General features: G+C 45.7%; 1 protein-coding gene and 1 long non-coding RNA gene across 3 annotated transcripts in view; one reads left to right on the top strand and one right to left on the bottom strand.

The window, feature by feature from the left end:
* The window catches only part of LOC142575910 (uncharacterized), a 79,278-nt gene extending 70,762 nt beyond the window's left edge, over positions 1 to 8,516 (top strand). The window contains exon 2 of the long non-coding RNA XR_012826732.1: positions 8,385 to 8,516. This is a non-coding gene — a long non-coding RNA (uncharacterized LOC142575910). The remainder of the gene's footprint in view (positions 1 to 8,384) is intronic.
* Positions 1 to 13,715, bottom strand: part of LOC142575909 (lithocholate 6-beta-hydroxylase-like) — a 35,360-nt gene extending 21,645 nt beyond the window's left edge. Inside the window, exons 1-5 of one of the 2 annotated variants that reach the window (XM_075685699.1) lie at positions 13,350 to 13,715; positions 8,419 to 8,515; positions 6,881 to 6,933; positions 6,188 to 6,284; positions 2,840 to 2,959 (exon numbers count right to left, since the gene is read on the bottom strand). In XM_075685699.1, the coding sequence (XP_075541814.1) occupies positions 2,840 to 2,959; positions 6,188 to 6,284; positions 6,881 to 6,933; positions 8,419 to 8,515; positions 13,350 to 13,402 (420 nt within the window). In that variant the 5' untranslated portion in view covers positions 13,403 to 13,715. The remainder of the gene's footprint in view (positions 1 to 2,839; positions 2,960 to 6,187; positions 6,285 to 6,880; positions 6,934 to 8,418; positions 8,516 to 13,349) is intronic. The other variant, XM_075685698.1, reaches the window with a different exon arrangement.
* Positions 13,716 to 20,943: the final 7,228 nt, after the last annotated feature.

Here is a 20,943-nt window from a genome sequence, read left to right as displayed (position 1 = left end):
TGCCAGAGAGGTACAACTTTGCCTCTAATAAAGGGCTTTTTAGATAAAACACTTACTATTTATTATGACCATTGCTTCCTTTGTTACACAAATGCAGCTTCCAGTGCATTCCAGTTTATTTCCATGTTTATGTAAGTTTCTAATATGAGGCTTGCATATTAATTTCTTACGTTCTGGAGTGGCAAGATGCAGCATTACTGTCTCATCGTTCGCTGTACTACAGTAGTGTTCACTTGTTACCCTGAGTCCCCCGTTTAAGCATTCTGTACTAATTTCACTTTATTGCTTTTTTGTTGTATGGTTATTTTCTCTCGCCATTACCTTCTTTGATATATCCTAAAGGCAATATTTCCAATTTTGCATTGTTCCCATTCTATTTATTTCTGTCACAGGATTGTTTTATGATGGTATGCGGTGGTATTTCTTTTTGTGCTCTTTTCAAGCTTCTAGATGATTGGTAACATTGCTTGGAGGCACTTACCATCCAATTCATACTCTTGCATTTTTCAGTCTACTTCTTCCATTCGCTCCGATGTCACTTCTGCATAACTCTAGTCCATCTAATAGCACGCGCACTTTACTATGATAAATTAGACACATTAGTACACTCCAGGTTTTTCTGTTCATTTTTGTATGTGTACTTGGAATTTTGTTTATGTGCTAGTGAATGTTCACTTTCGAGTTCATTACGAATCCTTTCTGCGACTTTTGTCATTGTTGATGTACTTTTATTTCTATTTGCATTTCTCACACAGTTTGTTCGAACCTTGCATAAGCATTACATTTTAATAAAGTGTTCTTGCTTTGTCACAATGTTCTCATTTCATGCACTCTTGGCATGAAGGGCTTGGTCTGGCCACCTGCCAAGACGTGGCCATTTGTTCTTTGCAGGATGTCATTCCCATTGTGGTTGTAAGCATCGTAGCTTACTAAAGGCGGTATTAAGGATTTATTAGTCCTAACAGGCTCATTTTCGTGCGACTTGGTAGAGGATGCGCCGGCCATGCGGGGAACAGTGCTTGGCACTGCGCCATGGCCCTTACAGTCAACACCGACGCTTCAACTCATCTGGGGCGCGATTGGAGATCGTTGTTCGAAACGCCCGATCAGTTTCACCTCACGCGATTGGCCTAGGCCGTGCCAACGGGTGCGGCTGACGACGTCTGCGCGGCATAGGCCAGTCGCGTGAGGCGAAACTAAACGCGTGTTTTGAACAACGATGTCTGATCGCGCCCGTCACCCGCGAAAATTAGCTTCAGATGATCGTAAACCTTTCAAGACCACTTCTAGACCAGCTTTTTGATAACGTCCTAAAAGCGTTTAGAAATTGGTTACGAATAGTTTTGGCAAAGGGATTACTTGTGTCTTTCCCAATCCTATTTCTAGACCAGCTTTTCGAATACGTCTTGCAGACCTGTTCTAGATCGTCTCAAGAAAGTAATTAAGCCGGACATTAGCAGAGATATACGACGTTTGCCCGCCGAAGTTCTCTCATTCGTGTCTTCTTTAACCCGTTTTTATCGTCTTGGATAAACGCTACGAAAACGTTACGTATCTCTTTTGTGCTACCTGGGGGCAGACACATAAGACTGCTTACGTGTGGGAATGCAAACGGATAATAGTCCCTTTGGTGAATTTTTTTTTCGCGCATTACTTGTCCGCGCGAGCTCTCGTCTGCGTTCAAACTGCGTTTCGGTAAGGTCAAATCCAAACGCGCCAAGCATTTCGACGCGTTCGCTTGCCCGCGAGGGGTTCATCATAACTCCAAGGACTGCTTGGCGCCGTTCAACTGGACATTAATGTTTTTTAAGGCGAAAGCCCTACTTCGCTCATGGTCTGGAAAACGCGGCGTGCGGCACATAAACAACCGTGAGCCCGCCTCGCGCAGACACCAGCTCGTACCGCTGCTCTCACGTTCGTCGTCGTCTTCTTCCACAGCTGGCTCTGATACCGCTCACCCCGCCAAAATAAAAAGAGGGAGGGGGACGAATTAAGACAGGGTTAATTCAGACACACGAACCCACAACCTTCGGTGGGAGAGTCGAACCCCCGAGCTTATGCGGAATACAAACCCAGGACCTTCGGTGTTACGGCGAGGTTATTTAAGGCACAGCTGACTATAACAGAGTTAAGTCACTCGAAGCCAAGACCTTTGGTGGGAGTCGAACTCGAGACGTTTGATGTTAATCAGTGCGAAGTTAATTAAGCACAGTTAATTAGGATAGCGTCAAATTAAGGCACTCGAGCTCACGACCTTTGGTGGGAGAAACAAGTCATAAGATGTAACAACGATTCCGAAGGAGAATGTCTAGTAATTTAATAAATGTCTCTTGAGCCGCGCAGGATTTCGCCTTCACCCTCTTTGACTTAAGCTAAAGGAATTGACACTTTTTATGTTATATATGCATGACGTGGCGCCACCTCCTCCCCATTGGCCGCACCGCCCCGCGTGCACTGACGCACGCACGGGTCACACTTTCAACCACTGTGGCGTCGCGAAGCGAACTCATCTCGCACCCCGGAGGCCCGCGTTCGACTTCCACAGAGACGGAAATTTCCTTTTTCAAAGCCATTCATTTACCGTATCTGCAGGAACCTCCCTGAGAAATCTGGCGTCTTTCCGAGCATTTTGTGACGTGTTTTTACGTTTTCCGCCATCGGCCATTTTTGTTGCCATCTTTAGGTCCCGTCGACTACGCCGACGGATTTTCGCTTAATGGGCCGCATAATGCTTTCGCATTATTAATACAGTGTCGGAATAATTATAGCGTCCATTCCTCCACAGCAATATGCTAAGGTATAACAGAAAAGAACAGCCGAAAGCACACGTGCTGCCTACCGTCTTGAGCCGTGTAGTAGTCAGTGACGGTGTGAAGATGTTCCGGGCTTTCTTCCACTCCTCACCGGACAAGTTCATGATGGACTTGCGCCATACTTCGCTGCTGACGCGTTGCGATTCCTGCACAGATTCAAGCAAGCTGACCGATAACAGATGACTCGTGCCCACACCTCTCAATGGACATTTTATTATTTTCTGTGTGTCTTCATCAGCACCAAATTATTGATAACATTTAGCTTTGAATGCTTCGGCGCGCTGCCTTCCAGTCGCAAAAAAAGGTGCAAGGACGAAGAGCCCTCAGCAGCATAAATTCGAGTGCCGCCCGAAGTTCAGAAGGCGTTTACCAAGGTATGTCTTTGAATGGAACGAAGTCCTCTGAGGCTTGTGGATCGGATGAAACAATCGCGCACATACTGTTGGCTGTCGCGCGCTATAGTACAGAGAGACAAGTTGTGTGTGCTGCGCTAGAGATACTGTACAAATGAGTGCCGATTTCCATGTTCCTACACTGCTTCTCCCTTTCTATATCATTAAATTCCCTCCGCCCCACTTCTACACACCTCCCCCCTCCGCAGCATCACAAACTGGACTCTCCTTGCGTGCGTGCGTGCGTGCGTGCGTGCACGCACGCACGCAAGGAGAGTCCAAGGTGAGGCAAGGAGAGGCAAGGTGTGTGTGTGTGTGTGTGCGTGTGTGCGTGCGTGTGTGTGTGTGCGTGTGTGTGTGTGCGTGTGTGTGTGCGTGCGTGCGTGCGTGCGTGTGTGCGTGTGTGTGTGTGTGTGTGTGCGTGTGCGTGCGCGTGCGTGTGCGTGTGTGTGTGTGTGTGTGTGTGTGTGTGTGTGTGTGTGTGTGTGTGTGTGTGTGTGTGTGTGTGTGTGTGTGTGTGTGTGTGTGTGTGTGGCGCCAAAGTGTTCATTTAGTCGTTGCAAGCACTTAGGGTTCTTGCATGCTCCTTCTCTAAGCCATTACAAACTTGCCATGTGTATATTAAAGTGTCCAGGGACACCCTCGAGAGTCTTCGTGCTGGCGCACTCAGCAAAACAATGCACAGGAAGAACAATGCAACCTCACACACGCATACACACATACATAAGCGCGCACAGATAAAAAAGAATAATAATTGTGCGATTACCGATTTTATCAGAAAATGAAATTTATAGACAAAGAGAACACAAAGCAAAAGTGGAGAAACAGAAAAACAATTTAAGAATGACGGAACACACAACAGATATGAGAGGTTTTGTTCAGGCATTGAAGTTCCTCTGGAACTCTTCTCAGGAAAATATTCAAATTAGGCATGAAGGCACTCTAAATGGGCGTTACACCTCGCCTGCACTCTAGATAGAGTGCAGGTGACGTATAATAAACAATCGAACATTATTTTATGTGCCCGTGCATAACCGGAAGTCTAAATACTTGCGGACAGACAAAAAACAAAACAAAAAAACATAAACAACTACAACTACACGCTGTGACATATAAATAGAATAAAAAGCAAAAATAACAGTATTAACAGGCAGGTAATGAGCAATCATCCACAAAATTGAGACAGTGTACATTTACGAGGAAGGAGACTGAAACTGGAAGATAAGAGAGGAACGCAGCTATGGAAAGAAGGCTCAAGAGCTAGTGCGAAGTTTGGAACAGAAAGAAGACAACACGTTTTGAAAGCTATCAGAAAGGAAGTAAATGACAGTCGTAAGGACTTTTGATCCTGTGGATAAACGAGTGCCTGCTGAAAGAGGCAGGAACGTGGATGGGCCTAAGTTGCCAAGTAGTATTCTTTGGAAGCCGCAGTGAAGCACCCTAGCAGATCCGAACATGCAATAATTACGTAAACAATTTCATATAAAAATGAGACCGTTGCTAGAACCACTTCTGCAGCTAAGTGACGGAAGTTGTGTGGGATGCTTACTCAGACTTGAAATGCTGTTGGTGCTTGAGGTCGCAAAACCATGTTTATAAATAATCATGAACTTTTTCTGCACGCAATCAATTAAGATAGCTGTTCGAATTGCTTGAGTCATTGCCCACCGCTGCGGCACATTCAGGTGATAAGAGACAGATAAATGTAAACAATTTCTTTCGAAGAAGGGGATAATAATAATAATAATAATAATAATAATAATAATAATAATAATAATAATAATAATAATAATAATAATAATAATAATAATAATAATAATAATAATAATAATAATAATAACAATAATAATAATAATAATAATAATAATAATAATAATAATGATAGTTAGGGGCGGAACTCGCACATTTGCTATCCAAGTAAGCGAATGCAGCCTTTTCAGATAAAAAAGCAATTTATTCGCCGCGGAATTGGCGGCAACTTCTGGCGGGAAAAAGCACCCTAGAGAGACATGAAATCGCGCAGGAACCAGGGCAGAGTTTGGCGGCCCAGAAGGCTGCTCTGTCTTATAGAGCGAGTGACGTAAACTACTCGCGCCGACGGGGCAGCTCTATTCCCAGATGTGTTTACCAGAGCGAGCACTATTCGCGAGAACCTGACTTCACTCGACGAGCGCCTGTAGAGCGGAGCGAGCGTGTGAACTCGTGGGACGCGGGTTCGACTCCGCTCAGCACCATATAAGTTTTAATGCGCCACCTTTTTGCATTCATTCAACAGCGGCGTGAAATGGAGTTAGACGCACATTTTAGACTGCACTACCTCAGGGAATCGGCCGGCGAAAGCGGTTGAATAGCCGGAGGTAAATCAGGTCTTGTAACGCCAAGAATTTTATTCGCATTTACTAATAAGTGCGCGTTGCAGCTACTTGAAAACTCGACATCCAGGTTAATGTAGCTCGATGCAATGGTGCTCGCGCACGATCTAATACTGAATGACGATGTGCCCACAAAATTTTGAAAGAATTGTTTTTATATTAATTCCCATGTCGTTTTATCTTGTCTGCAAATGTACTCTTGTGTCGTATGATGTAAGGTTCCGCGACATTTCGACCGCGTTACAAGGAAGCGAGGCAAATTTAGGTTCGTAACTTAAATCTGCACCGCTGCATGCGTATTTTCTCGCTTCAATATATTTTGCTTTTATTTAATGTAATTTTTAATATTTCACCTTCATTAAGTAGGTCACCATACCGGCCAATGAACTTGCTCGCATATGTAACCCTTTCAGCGTCTCTTAAGTACAACTACTGTCCCGCCACGTTCCTTTTCGCATTCCTTTTGTCCGATAGAAATGTGAGGACCACTCCAAAAGTGCACTTGTCGTTATCCGCGGCACATTCTTTTTTTTTCATTTCTGCGCATGAAATAAATCACTGTAAAAAAAAACGGGTACTCAAAGGGTTAGTCGCACTTGCGCCAGCTCACCGATCTGTCCGAAAAGTTCTTGAACTTGGACACCAGGATCTCGCGTAGAATCTCACGTTCGGCGACGACAAGTGTTGGCGTAGCGCCCTGGTAAGAACTGCGGAAAATGTTTTGAACACATGTGCATACCTTCATTTTAGTTGCATCGTAACATTCACTTGCGTGTGCGTTTGCGATATTGTTTGATTTCTTTGCTTCTAGCGCACGCATGCATGTGCGATTTTGTTAAAGACAGAAGTTTGTTGGCTGTGGCCTAACCTACATTTACTCTTAAAAAAGGAATACAATCTCACCTTTATTGCGGATTGAACTCACGTATATGATGTCGTAGCGGTGACTAAAGAAGGTACATTGGAATGGCAAGGTCATCCATTGCTAAAGGCACATAACTGCTGCTTCATTTAGTAATAGAATAAAAACGTCGACTTGGTAGTGATTAAAGCTCAGATTATGTGATAAGATCGGTATACTTGAACGTATATGACGATATTGATTGACAAAAGACAGAGATAATTGAAAGAGTGAGGGAGCGGCACTTGTCATGCAGGCTTCATTGATGTTATAAAGTGAAAGCAGTCGTTTTTACCTATACTGTATACGCGCGAGCATACTTCAAAACCGAACATTTCATTGGACTACTGGGTGTTCTTAGAAGGCAACTTACACCAGAAAATGACAGAAATCAGTACTTGCCCATACAGTCGACCATAGCGTTTGTAGCTGCTTATTATCACACTGCTCATGGGCTGAAAACAATGGTAAACTAGTTAGAAAGGAAAACTCTTGCTTATCCATATCACAAGAAGTCAATAAACACTGACACCAAAGGCAACATACGGGAAATGTACTTGTACTTAATAAATGAAATAAAGAAACGATAAATTAATGGAAATGAAAGTGGATGCAAGAACAACTTGCTGCAGGTGGGAACCGAACCGACAACCTCTACTAGGACACATAAATACCCAAGAAATTGGATGGAGAAACGGCGCCGCGGTAGCTGAATTGGTGGAGCATCGCACGCGAAATGCGAAGGCTGTGGATTCGGTTGCCACCTGCGGCAAGTTGTTTTCTCATCCACTTTAATTTCCATTAATTTATCCTTTCTTTATTTCATTTATTAAGCACAAGTAATTTCTCCTGTGTTGTCCTCGGTGTCAGTGCTTGTTGACTTCTCATGATATGACTAATAAAAATCCGGCCCCTTGGTTAACCCCCTTTCTTCTCGTTTAACTCTTGCTTAGCATGACACAGAGCGACTGGTAGCATACCGAGTGTTTCAGCTAACGTTAGCCCAAGCTGTTCAACCCCCCCCCCTCAACAGAAAAAGAAAATATAATAATATTTGGGGTTTTACGTGCCAAAACCACTTTCTGATTATGAGGCACGCCGTAGTGGAGGACTCCGGAAATTTTGACCACCTGGGGTTCTTTAACGTGCACCTAAATCTAAGCACACGGGTGTTTTCGCATTTCGCCCCCATCGAAATGCGGCCGCCGTGGCCGGGATTCGATCCCGCGACCACGTGCTCAGCAGCCCAACACCATAGCCACTGAGCAACCACGGCGGGTGAAAAAAAAAAAAGAAAATATTAAGAATACTCATTGTGCGATGAAATTTTAAGACCCACAGTTTTGGGCTGTCACACTTCTGACGACCGAACATTGCAGGTCCTAGAATTATATCTTGCACCGTGTATTTCTTTAACATATTTTTTTCGTTGCACAGCTTGGCCAATGTCAGCTGGTATACCTTATATAGGTATACCAGCTAAACTAAATGGCGACGCCCATCGAGAGCTACTTCATTTTTTTTTCATGTTCTAGAACGATTGCCAGCTCCGAAACACATATCACAAGAATATTGAATAAATAAGCTTGTTTCTTTTTTTTTTTGTTTACTTTTCTTGTACCTCCAACTTCCGTATCGCTCTTTGATGTCTTGAATGTAGGCTTTCAGAGAGCACTCAGAGAGCCTTTTTGCTGATCATCTTATCGCAACATGAACCTTCCGTTCAACGTAGGCATGTTCATTATAGCACGTGCACTAGCCGTCAACTCAGACAGCTGCTGCGTGGTTTCAAGGACTGCCGTTCGAACGAAGCTAATCAGAATAAGAAGCATAATTAGGGATAGCAAGAAAGCATCCACATTTTCAGTGCACTGCAAGACTAAACTTGTTGGTGTTCTTTTTTCAGATTTTTCCTACGTATCATGACGCTATCGATCTACCTTAGTATAGAGGTCGATGCAAAACCGCAGATACTGCCAGAATGTAAGGTATGCAACGCCCTTGTCGTTCCAGAATGTGTACTTCCTTCGGACCCACCTGAAAATAAAGGTAAACATGTAATGCTATGTATACATTTTTGTGAACAGCAGATCGAAATATGTTGTGACTCAGCTATGTATGCCTTAACGTATTGTAACTATTTGGTTGCCCAGGATGAAATAGAATAGCAACTTCTACGCTTGAATGAATGAAATCATCCCGAAGTTGACGCGTCTCGGAGTAAACACGAAATTATTCAAAATATATGTGGCGGCTTAAAAGGTACTTTTCTTTATTTGCTTAGCCATGTTTGTGTTTTCTGTCCGGGTGTGGGCGGCTATTTTTGACGACCAGCTAACCTTTAACGACATATAATATAGCCTGGAAAGGAAACAAGAATTCGTGATCGCCAGTCAGCCATCTAGAGTATCTGAAGGAGTACGTTTATTTAGGTCAATTACTCTCTGGGGACCCTCATCACAAGAAGGAAGGTTACAGGAGAATAAAAATGGGTTCGAGAGAGAGAGAGAGAGAGAGAGAGAGAGAGAATAAACATTTTTATTGGGTGAGTGTAGCTTTGGAGAGGCGTCCTCATTCCCGAATGCCTTGAGCTCGGGCTGCGTCCTGGGCTCAGAGCATACGGTAGGCATTGCCAAATCCTCACGAGGAGATTACTTCTTTCGTGTGCAATCACTGCATTCCACCGATGCTTACATATGGGGCGGAAATTTGGAGATTAACGAAGAAGCTTGGGAAAGAAGTAAGGAGAAAGCAAAGGGCGATGGAACGAAAAATTTAGTGTAGCGTTTTTAAGAGGCAGTAAGAGAGCGGTGTGGATCAGAGAGCAAATGTAGGTAGCCAATTTTCTAGTTGATAAACGAAACGAAACGAAAATATAAACGATACGATAAACGAAAAATTGAGAGGACGCTTAAGCTTCGCCTTTAACAGTGGGAAGCCGTAAAAAGATGGACGCAACCTCAAATCGGTGTGAAAGAAACTTGGCATAGGGCAAACCAAGATGTGTGCACTGAAAGATAAGTAGGGTAATATCATCCGCAATCTTGAATACATAGTAAAAGCAGCGCAAGAATTCTAGACTGACCTGTACAGTGCCCAGAGGAGTCAGGATTCCTCAATTAGAAACAGTAATAAACAGGATACAGGAATTCCTTCTATAACTAGCCATGAGGTCAGATGGACCTTGCAAGACATGAAACAAGGAAGTGCGACAGGGGAAGATGGAATAACAGTCGATTTAATCAATGATTAAGTTGACATAATGCTTGTAAAACTGACGGCTTTTTACACGAAGTGTCTATCGACTGCAAAGGTCCCAGAAAACTGGAAGAATGCGAACATTGTACTAATCCACAAAAAGGGAGGCGTTAAAGAATTGAAAAATTATAGGCCCATTATCTTAGTCCCGGTATAATATAACATATTTACCAAAATATTCTCCCATAGAATAAGGGCAACACTGGACTTTAGACAACCAAGGGAACAGGCTAGCTTCAGGAAGGGATACTCTACAATGGATCACATCCATGTCATCAATCAGGTTATCGAGAAATCCGCAGAGTACAATAAGCCTCTCTACATGGCTTTTATAGATTACGAGAAGGCATTTGACTCAGTAGATACCAGTAGTCATAGAGGCATTACGTAATCAAGACGTACAGAACGCTTACGTAAAGACCTTGGAAAATACCTACAGAGGTTGTACAGCTAACTTTAGTCTACACAAGCAGGAAGATACCTATAAAGAAAGGGGTCAGACAGGGAGACAGAATCTCTCCAATGCTATTCACTGCATGCTTAGAAGTATTCAAGCTATTAAACTGGGAAGGCTTAGGAGTAAGGATCGACGACGAATATCTCAGCAATCTTCGGTTCGCCGATGACGTTGTTTTATACAGCAACAATGCAGATGAGTTACAACTAATGATTGAGGACCATAACAGAGAGAGTGTAATAGTGGGGTTGAATATTAATAAGCACAAGACAAAGATGATGATAAAACGCCGGGCAAAGGAACAAGAGTTTAGGATCGCCAGTCAGCCTCTAGAGTCTGTGAAGGAGTACGTTTACCTACATCAATTATTCACAGGAAACCCTGATCATGAGATGGAAATTCACAGAAGAATAAAAATGGTTTAGATCGCATACTGCAGACATTGCCAGCTCCTGACTGCAAGCTTACCATTATCATTGCAAAGGAAGGTGCACAATCAGTGCATTTTACCAGTGCTGACATATGGGGCAGAAACTAGGAGACTGGCAAAGACGCTTGAGAACAAGTTCTGGACCGCGCAAAGAGCGATGGAATGAAGATTGCTAGGCATAACGTTAAGAGACAGAAAGAGAGTTGTTTGGATCAGAGAGCAAATGAGTGTAGACGATATTCTAATTGACATCAAGAGGAAAAAATGAAGCTGGTCAGGTCATGTAATGCGCCGGTCAGACAACCGTTGTCATTAGGGTTACAGAATGGGTAGTAACAAAAGGAAAATGCAATCGAGGACGCCAAAAGACTAGGTGGAGCGATAAAATTAGGAAATTCGCGGGCGCTAGTTGAAATCAATTGGCGCAGGACAGGGGTAAGTGGAGATCGCAGGGAGAGGCCTACGCCCTGCAGTGGACATAAAACAGGCTGATGATGATGACGATTATGATGATGATGAAATTAAGGACTTTGCAACGCAAGTTGCAATCAGCTAGAGCAGGACAGGGATAATTGGAGATCGCGGCGAGACGCCTTCGTCCTGCAGTGGACATAAAATAATAATAATAAGATGATGATGAGAAAATTTGCTGGCGTGTCCTGTCTTTTTTTCTGCTTAACGCAGACTTATGTAGAAATCGCAGAAATATTTATTTTCACTATCCTTCGAGAATAGGTGCCGTAGCATGCAATTCTGACAAACGGCGCCATGCACGGTGAGTCTCGCTCTTTTCTAGAAATTTGCTAGGTCTAACTTCTAAACATATGGCGAGCCATGCGTATATCTTTGGCCCCAGAACCCATCTCGGGTCGGATTCACAAAACAGTGCAATCGTAAGTGCACTTTGCAATTACCTGGCCGCCTTCGCTGTAGTATGCCCAGCATCAGAATTGGCTGAAATTTTCTCTTGCGAACAAATTGAGCGTAAATGCTTTTTTTGTGAATATGGGCTCTGGTTTGAAAGTCCTCAGCCCTTGATTATGTCTAAAAATGAATAAAGTGTTTCCGACGAAAAATAAATACATAAACCGCGCTTTTGTGGATGTTTCGGACTAGCCTCTCTCTTTTTCCTAAATTACCTGTGAAAAACAGCTCCTGTTCCGCCTTTCCTCGCCCCAAAAGACGAGGGTAGGCAGCGTCATACATTGCATTGCAGAAATGAAGCAACATTAGGCCCTGACAGCGCAAAGGTTTATGCACACCTGTCTACACCGTTTACGAGGCCGCCCAAAGTTTTAGCGTTTCATGTGTGGTTTAACGCATACCACTCGTACGTTGTTTTTATTCTAACGACCGGCGGATTGAGCTTTCCGCAAACCTCGCGAGTGGTCTCGTGGCCTTCATTCCCCTGCTTTCGGGTGTGAGCCACGAAGCTGTGTCTCCTTCAGCCTCTATGCGATCAACCAGGGCGTGACGTATACGAATATATGCGACCACTGGCCTCTCAACGCCCCCATTCCGCAACATAAGAAGAGGCGTACGACGGAAATAGCGCGAAATTTTAACGCTCCGTTTCTGCCTCCGACGATACCCGGGTTGAGTCATTCCCAAATCGCGTGACCTTGCGTGCCCCCGCCTTATATATGCAGCTGTTACCTCGGTTCGGTTTGCAGGAAATGGAGATGCTGGTTCCAGAAAAAAAAACAGACAATAATTGCATGCGGCGTCATTTCTAGCACGCGGGTGTGGCGTTCTCACGAGACGACGCCGTAACGAGTGCGGGTCGCTTGCCAGGAGCAAATACCAAGATTGACAGCCGCCGTTTGCTTCCCTGCATAGCGTAACCTTATCCATACACGTGTCTTGTAAAGCTACCATTTCTACGATACTCGTGAATGCCTTGAGAAGTGCATGCTTCGTACAAGAAGAACGTGGCCACTATTTGAAAAAAAAGAAGTGCTTACGCTATAATTGTTCGCAAGCGAAAATTCCAAGTCGGTGTTTGCTTAGTGTTGACGCTTAGACCTGATGTGTCACCTCAACAGTCAGCTTCCAGACCACGCGCATCCCCTCCCCTCACATAGATCTTTTCTCTCTCACGCCTATGTTGCCTCTCTGCACCGCATTGGGCACTCTCTTGACCCTAGCATAGATGCTTGTTTATAGAGCGGTGAGCCAGAGCGGTGTGCCAGAACGGCATATCGGCAAGAAAATATGCAAACGAAGAAGAGCTAAGGTCTTTAAATGAAGGGCGTAGATCTTTACCGGCAAGTGTGTGAAGGCTTGCATGATTCATTAGTCGTTATATAGGCCTGCACGTTTGCAGCGTTGCCATCACTAGAGCCCGGAAATATGGCATAAATTGAACGAGTTGGGAGGCCGCCCATCACGCCAATGTTCCGCTTCCTCTTCTCACGACAGTTAAAAGCTTAGAAATGGACAAGAAACAAACAAAGAGAAGAGGATATTAGAGAAATGGAGTTGCAGATTAACGACTACAAATCTTGGTAGCGCCACTAAAACCCCTGCGTCCTCTTCTAATTGCGACTTCATTATAAAAAAAAACCAATTGCCATGAGAGGAAATGATTGTAGGAATGGCACCTGTTATTGACACACCTGACACAAAGAACTGACCAAAACCGGAACTTGATGCCGTATAGACGGTAAGAATTTATGAAGGAAGGAAGGTAGTAATGCTGAATATAAAAAGCAGAATACACTCACCAAAACAGAAGAGACGCCAAGAATACAAGTAGTGTGACGAATGCGGGCAGCATCGTCACTCTCTGGTGTAGCCGCGTTCCCCGGGAATAAGAAATAGAAAGCACTGTATTGCCCCTACAATGAAACTTCGTGGCAGGCCGAAGGAGATGAGCACACTTCGTTGTCGCCCAGTTTCCAAAGTGACTCACTTGCGGAAAAGTATCGCGAAAGCTGAAACTACGCCGCAACTAAAGTGTTGGGAGTGTATCAGCCGATATTTTCGGTCTGCTACGAAGCCCTGAAGGCAACGTTTCAGTGTGTTCCGTGTCGAAGCCAGCTGCAGCATCCGGGGGCCCTGAAACTCCGCACCCGTACGGCGGCAGACGATGCCACGTGATTGCGATACGCAGCCTTGGCGGAGGGAGGAGAGGGTGTGTACGTGACAGGCGACCGGTCGGCACGGGCTGCGAAATGCACAAAGCCGCGGCTGAGAGGCTGGAAGAGCAGATTCTGGGGGGGGGGGGGGGGGGGGAAACGAGCGGAACCACTTTTGGGTGTGCGTCTGTCGCGTTCGCGAAGCGAATTCTTGCTCCTCAGAGCTTTGAAACATTGTCATGACCTTGGCACTACTTATTTTCTTTTCTTCGCTTTCTTGCTTTTGGTTTCGATCGACAAAATAGCCCCGATAAAGATTCTACAGTTCAGAAGACACAGGTGGCTGAATACTAATTGTTGAGATGGAGGTTTTGACGTGGTAAGGAATAGAAGCTCCTACCCGCTGCGTCCGGGCAACAGTATTTGTCATGAACATTACCGAAATTATTCAAGAAGTAACACTGAAACGAGAAAGGTTTTGCTTAATTCTAGAGATTATTTTATAGTTTTGTGTTAGGCTTGCTAATGCAAATATAGTACATGTTGGAGATTAAAGCGCTAGAACTGCGATCATTTGGCCACGTAAGGAGGAGTGGCGAAGGCTATATTGAGCAATCTGGAGCACCAGCACACAGCAGCAGCCAAGCACGAAACTGGTTAGATGGGACTTTTCATGTTCATTGGATTGAAAGGCACGGGCCTTTAAATTGGCCGGCTAAGTAACTTGACTTCTCTCCACTCGATTTCTTTCTGTGGGGCTATGTGAGAGATTGTGGTTACACCATCGAGACGGAGGTCCGATTATCTCAAGATAAGGATAACGGATACCTGCCGTAGAATTCGAGCGTTTGTGGTCAAGAAAGGCACTTAAGATATGATAAAGGGGACTCAGTACTGCGTAGGTTCAGAAGGAGACCTATTCGCGCACGTCCTCTAGGCAGCAGCTGGTGTTCAACGGCGCGTACGAATTCATAGATAACAAAAAAGGCACACTGAAATTTGATATATTTTTTAACCTGCTTTTGCAGCACGTATACACTCACACGAAAACCAAAACCGTAACTTTAATTTGGCTTTGCTTTATAGTTTCTGGCGCGAAATATAGCTGCGCGCGCATATATATATATATATATATATATATATATATATATATATATATATATATATATATATATATATATACATATATATATAGATATTTTTTTTTTTAAGCGAACAAAGGATTAAGATTGGAGACTATTTACAACTATTTACAAAAGCTAACTGCAGCGCTGGCCAGTTCAGCCGACAGCTCGAGAGCCAGAGAGTTTTCATCGTCTTCGTCGGAGCGCCCACATGCATGGGCCACAAGAAGCACTCAATATGCATGTATCATTACCTCCGCCGGCAGAAGCACCGTCCCGGGGCTTCTAAATGTCGGTGATAACACGAGAGTAATATGGCTTGAGGCATGCGACATGCACAACGTCACTGGAATTTGGGGCAGATGAAGCACTGGTACTGGTTGGGGCGATTTCGTAGGTAACTGGAGTCATGGCCCGCAGCACGTGGTATGGGCCTGTGTACCGAGACAGAAGTTTTTATGACAGGCCAACGTGACAAGTCAGGGACCATAGGAGCACTAGAGATCTAGGTGAAAAGTGGGCATCTTTGTGTTGGCGATCGTACAAGCGCCGTTGCTCGTCTTGAGAGGTCAGGAGGCTAGCGCGGGCAATTTCGCGTGCTTAGGCTGCCCTGTTGATGGTGTCAAGTGCATACTCGCTGGTCTCTGCTGCGGCGGATGGAAGGGATGCGTCCAGTGGCATTGTGGGTTTTCGGCCGAACAGCAGAAAGCATGTGGAATAACCAGCAGTGTCGTGAGGCGATTAAGGTCCCAATCAGTATGGTCCGATGAGACATACTTTGCAAGCATGTCTGTTAGGGTGCGATTCAGACGCTCAGTGAGACCATTAGTCTGTAGGCGGTAAGACGCAGTAAGATTGTGCTTGGTGGAGCAGGATTGCAGGATGTCGGCTATGACTTGAGAAAGAAATGTCCGTGCACGGTCTGTGAGCAGTTGATGTACAGCACCATGCTGCAGAATCACGTCGCGTAAAAGAAAATGGGCGACATCTGTGGCGCAGCTTATTGGAAGCGCTCTGTTAATGGCGTAGCGCGTGGCATAATCTGTCACCACAGCGACCCACTTGTTGCCAGACGTGGATAGCAGAAAAGGGCCAAGTAAGCAAGTCAACGCGAAAGAACGGCTCCGAAGGAATGTCGAGCGGTTGAAGATACCCGGCCGGAAGCGTCGATGGTGTTTTTCGGCGCTGTAGTTTTTCGCACATTGCAACGTATTTCCGGACCGGGCTGGCAAGGCCTGGCCAAAGGAAGCGTCGGCGAATCTGGTCGTAGGTGCGGGAGACGCCAAGGTGACCTGCCTTTGGTAAATTATGAAGTTCTTGGAGAAAAGCTGACCGGAGGTGCTTAGGAATTGCGAGGAGTAGGGCAGGACCGTCGGGGCATACATTGCGGCGGTATTATACATCATTCCAGAGAGCAAACAGGTCAAGGGACGAATCAGAGCGAAGGTTCCAAGCCATCAATGATGGCCCGCAAAGTGGCATCAAGGCGTTGCTCGTCGGCAACGTGTAGCAGCTGAGAAACGGAGAAAATGCAAGCCTCGGTATCGGGATCAGGGTGGCCGGGTGCTTCGTTCACTGGATAGCGTGATAAACAGTCTGCGTCTTGGTGTAATCGGCCCGACTTTTAGACTACTGTATAGGAATAATCTTGCAGCCCCAGAGCCAAGCGATCGAGCCAGTCGGTTGGATCCTTGAGTGAAGAAAGCCAGCAGAGCGCCTGGGGGTCCGTGATTACATAGAAGTGCGTGCCATACAAGTACGGGCGGAATTCTGGAACTGCCCAGACGAGCGCCAGGCATTCACGATCTGTTATCGAATAGTTGCACTCCGATGTTGTGAGGAGGCGGCTAGCGAATGCGATAACGCGATCTTGACTCTGTTAGCGCTAGGCTAAGACGACTCCGATACCATGACCACTGTCATCGGTACGCACCTCTGTAGGAGAGCACAGGTCAAAGTGGGCCACTATAGGTGGCGTGGTAAGTATGCTGGGGAGGTGGGTAAACACCGTAGTTTCAACGAGGCCTCATATAAGCGGCACGTCCTTCTTCAGAAGGTCAGTAAGAGGTCGGGGAATCGATGCGAAGTTTTTAACAAAGCGTCGGAAATAGGAGCAGAGTCCTACAAAACTTCGGACGTTTTTGACAGACTGAGGTATAGGAAAAGACGTGACTGCACGAATTTTCTCCGGGTCTGGTTGAATACCAGAAGCGTCGACGAGGTGGCCCAGCACTGCAATCTGCCAACGATTGAAGTGACACTTCGAGGAATTTAGTTGGAGTCCAATCTCGCGGAACACTTGAAGATCAGCTGATAAGCGCTCAATGTCTGTCTCAAATGTAGGCGAAAAATAGAGAACGTCGTCTAGGTAGCAGACACATGTTGACCATTTGAGCCCTTTATGCAAAGAGTCCATCATACGTTCGAACGTTGCTGGGGCGTTGCATAGACCGAATGGGATAAGTTTGAATTGATCTAGACGATCAGGAGGCACGAATGCGGTCCGTTCTTGGTCTTTTTCATCCACAGAAATCTGCCAATAACCATACCGCAGGTCTAGGGATGAACAGTACTTGGCACCATGGAGACAATCGAGGGCGTCGTCAATGCGAGGCAAGGGGTAGACGTCTTTCTTGGTAATGCGGTTTAGATGACGATAATCTACAGAAAAACGCCATGTGCCGTTTTTCTTTTTATCAAGTACCACGGGAAACGCCCAAGGGCTCGATGAAGTTTTAACAATGCCTTTGACAAGTATCTTGTTCACTTTATCTTGAATAGCCTTACGCTCTGAAGCAGAAACTCGATATGGCCGGCGATGAATAGAACTGGAGGAGGAGGAGGAGGAAAAACTTTATTTGCTCTAATTGGTTAGAAATTAGCGGTGGCAGATGCGGTCGGCCGTCTTCACGGTCTTCTTCCCCATCTGCGCAGGGTCGACGTCCCTATTCCAGGGCACCACTGAGGGTGGCTACTCGGCGAGCGTGCCTTACTAGTCCATGCTGGACTTTCGGGTCGCTGCTGGAGAGCACCCTCTCCCACTGCTCCGCACTCGGGTCTTTTATTTGAAGGAATTGTTGATTCTGAACGCATTCCCATGTAATGTGATATAAGGTGGGCTTGGCGCCGCACCAGGGGCAAATGTCTCTATACTGGGTGGGAAACATCTTGCTTAGTGTGTTTAGGTTTGGATATGTTCCTGTCTGCAGCCTCCTCCAAGAGGTTGCTTCATGCTGATTTAGGCTGTTGTGGGGTGGAGGGTATTTGATTCGGACCCCCTTATAGTAATTCAAAATGTCTGAGTAGCTTGGGTTGACTGGTATGGGTTCCTCAGGGTCGGTGCTTGTGGCCGCTCGGTTTGTGTGCTCTCGAGCTGCCTTGTCCGCCCTTAGGTTCCCTTCTATTCCAGCGTGTTCCGGTACCCAGAAAATTGTATGCCTGACTTTGTTGTTAGCCCTGCAGGAGCGGAGGATGTGAAGCGCTCTGCGTCCTATTCTGCCGTTCATGTAATTCCGACACGTAGCTTGCGAGTCGGTGAGTATCGTTAAAGATCTTTCGGATCGGTAGCCCTCCACTGCCGCTAGAGCTACGGCTATTTCCTCAGCTTCCGTTACCGAGCAGTCCTTCATTGACGCGCTGCTGATCTCTTTGTAGTCCTGGCTTATTACTATCGCAGCTGTCTTTACTATGTTTGTGCCTCTTTGCTTGGCGTATACTGCAGCATCTGTCTATACTGTTGTGTTTTTTGTGGCCAGGTACTTTTCGACGTATTTCGCCCTTGCGTCCCTTCGCGCCGTGTGGAGGTTTGGGTCCATGTTTTTGGGTAGGGGGCTAACAGTGTATGTTTTCCGATATTCATCAGGAATCCCCTCCGTTCTTTGGGTTTCTTTGATTGATTCCGCGAAGCCTAGCCTTATTAGCAGTTCCCTTCCCGTTTTGGTCTGCTGGAGTCTCATGAGCTGTGCGATACTTTGGGCTTCTTTTAATTCTTCGAAGGTGTTGCTTAAACCAAGTGCCATTAGTTTCTCTGTCGATGTATTGTTCGGCAGGTGAAGTGCTGTTTTGTACGCTTTGCGTAAAATTGTGTCCGCTTCTTGTATTTCCTGTTTGGTGCAGTTGAAGTACGGGAGTGAGTATGCGACCCTGCTGACCACCAGGTTGCCAACCAGCTTAAGTGTGTCTCCTTCTTTCATCCCATATCTCTTTTGTGACACCCGCGTGATCATGCGTGTTATTTGGGTTGTTGACTGCTTGAGTGTTTTCAGCGTGTGGGTGCAGCGCTGGTTGGATTGCACCCACATTCCAAGGATCCTGATTTGTTGGCTTTCGGGTATCGGCTGCCCCTTTAGCCATATGTTAAGGCTTTCTTTGCTTTTCTTGCCCCGTGTAATTCTCAGAAGCTCGGATTTCTCCGTGGAGCACTCAAGGCCTCTTTCCCCGACGTATTCTTCCACGCAAGTGGCTGCTTCTTGCAGATAGCTTTCTTTTTGGCACAGCGAGCCTTTAGTGGCCCAGATAGTGATGTCATCTGCATAAATGGCGTGTTTTATGCCTTCGATTTTGCTTAGTTTATGCCCTAGGCCAATCATAGCGATGTTAAAGAGTATCGGGGAAATTACTGAACCTTGGGGTGTCCCCTTGTTTGGTGTGGGGAATTTTTGTGATCGAATCTCTCCCAAACCTATTGTTGCTGTTCTATTGGAGAGGAAAGCTTTGACGTATCCGTGTACTTTCTTCCCGCAGTCTACGCTGTTAAGGCCCTCCAGGATTGCCGCGTGGCTTACGTTGTCAAAAGCTCCTTTTATGTCTAGCGCCATTAAAATGTGTTCTCCGTTGTATGGTATGTTGCTGAGAACCTCATGTTTAATTTGGAGAAGGACATCCTGTGTCGAAAGCTTGGATCGGAAACCGAACATACTATGGGGGTATAGCTCGTTTTCCTCCATGCAATGTTGTAGTCTTTTTGTTACTATCCTCTCATATAATTTGCCTAAGCACGATGTCAGGGAGATTGGTCGTAAGTTTGTTACCTGTAGCTTTTTACCTGGTTTGGGAATCATTACAATCTCGGCGTGTTTCCATTCCTCTGGTACCGTTTCCGCAGCCCAGTGTTGGTTGAGGAAGGCGGTGAGTTGTTCCACCTGTTCGTCCCCTAGGTTTCGAATAAGTGAATTTCTGATTTTGTCCGCGCCCGCTGCTGTATTCTTTTTTACGCTTCTTATGGCCGCGTACACCTCTTCTTTTGTGATTGGCCTGTCCAGCAGCTCGTTTTCTTTCCCTTTGTATTGTTGTGTGTAGGACTGGCATCACCAGTGTTTATGTGATGCTTAACAATTGAAGTCTGGCCCAATCGGCGATTGCTGAGGTCAAATATGTCATGGTAGGAAACCAAAAGGCGACACAGAGCAGCTGCTTGTTCAGGCAATAGGTCCACAGCAATCATAGAACGATATGTTCGTCATCATCATCAGCAGCAGCAGCAGCAGCAGCAGCAGCAGCCTGGTTACGCCCACTGCAGGGCAAAGGCCTCTCCCATACTTCTCCAACAACCCCGGTCATGTACTAATTGTGGCCATGCCATCCCTGCAAACTTGTTAATCTCATCCGCCCACCTAACTTTCTGCCGCCCCCTGCTACGCTTCCCTGCCCTTGGGATCCAATCCGTAACCCTTAATGACCATCGGTTATCTTCCCTCCTCATTACATGTCCTGCCCATGCCCATTTCTTTTTCTTTATTTCAACTAAGATGTCATTAACTCGCGTTTGTTCCCTCACACAATCTGCTCTTTTCTTATTCCTTAACGTTACACCTATCATTCTTCTTTCCATAGCTCGTTGCGTCGTCCTCAATTTGAGTAGAACCCTTTTCGTAAGCCTCCAAGTTTCTGCCCCTAGGTGAGTACTGGTAAGACACAGCTATTATATACTTTTCTGTCGAGGGATAATGGCAACCTGCTGTTCATGATCTGAGAATGCCTGCCAAACGCACCCCAGCCCATACTTATTCTTCTTATTATTTCCGTCTCATGATCCGGATCCGCCGTCACTACCTGCCCTAAGTAGATGTATTCCCTTACGACTTCCAGTGCCTCGCTGCCTATTGTAAATTGCTGTT

Source organism: Dermacentor variabilis, chromosome 3 (genome assembly GCF_050947875.1).
Source record: "Dermacentor variabilis isolate Ectoservices chromosome 3, ASM5094787v1, whole genome shotgun sequence".
Classification (NCBI taxonomy): domain Eukaryota; kingdom Metazoa; phylum Arthropoda; class Arachnida; order Ixodida; family Ixodidae; genus Dermacentor; species Dermacentor variabilis.
This window is presented reverse-complemented; position numbering and strand designations above follow the sequence as displayed.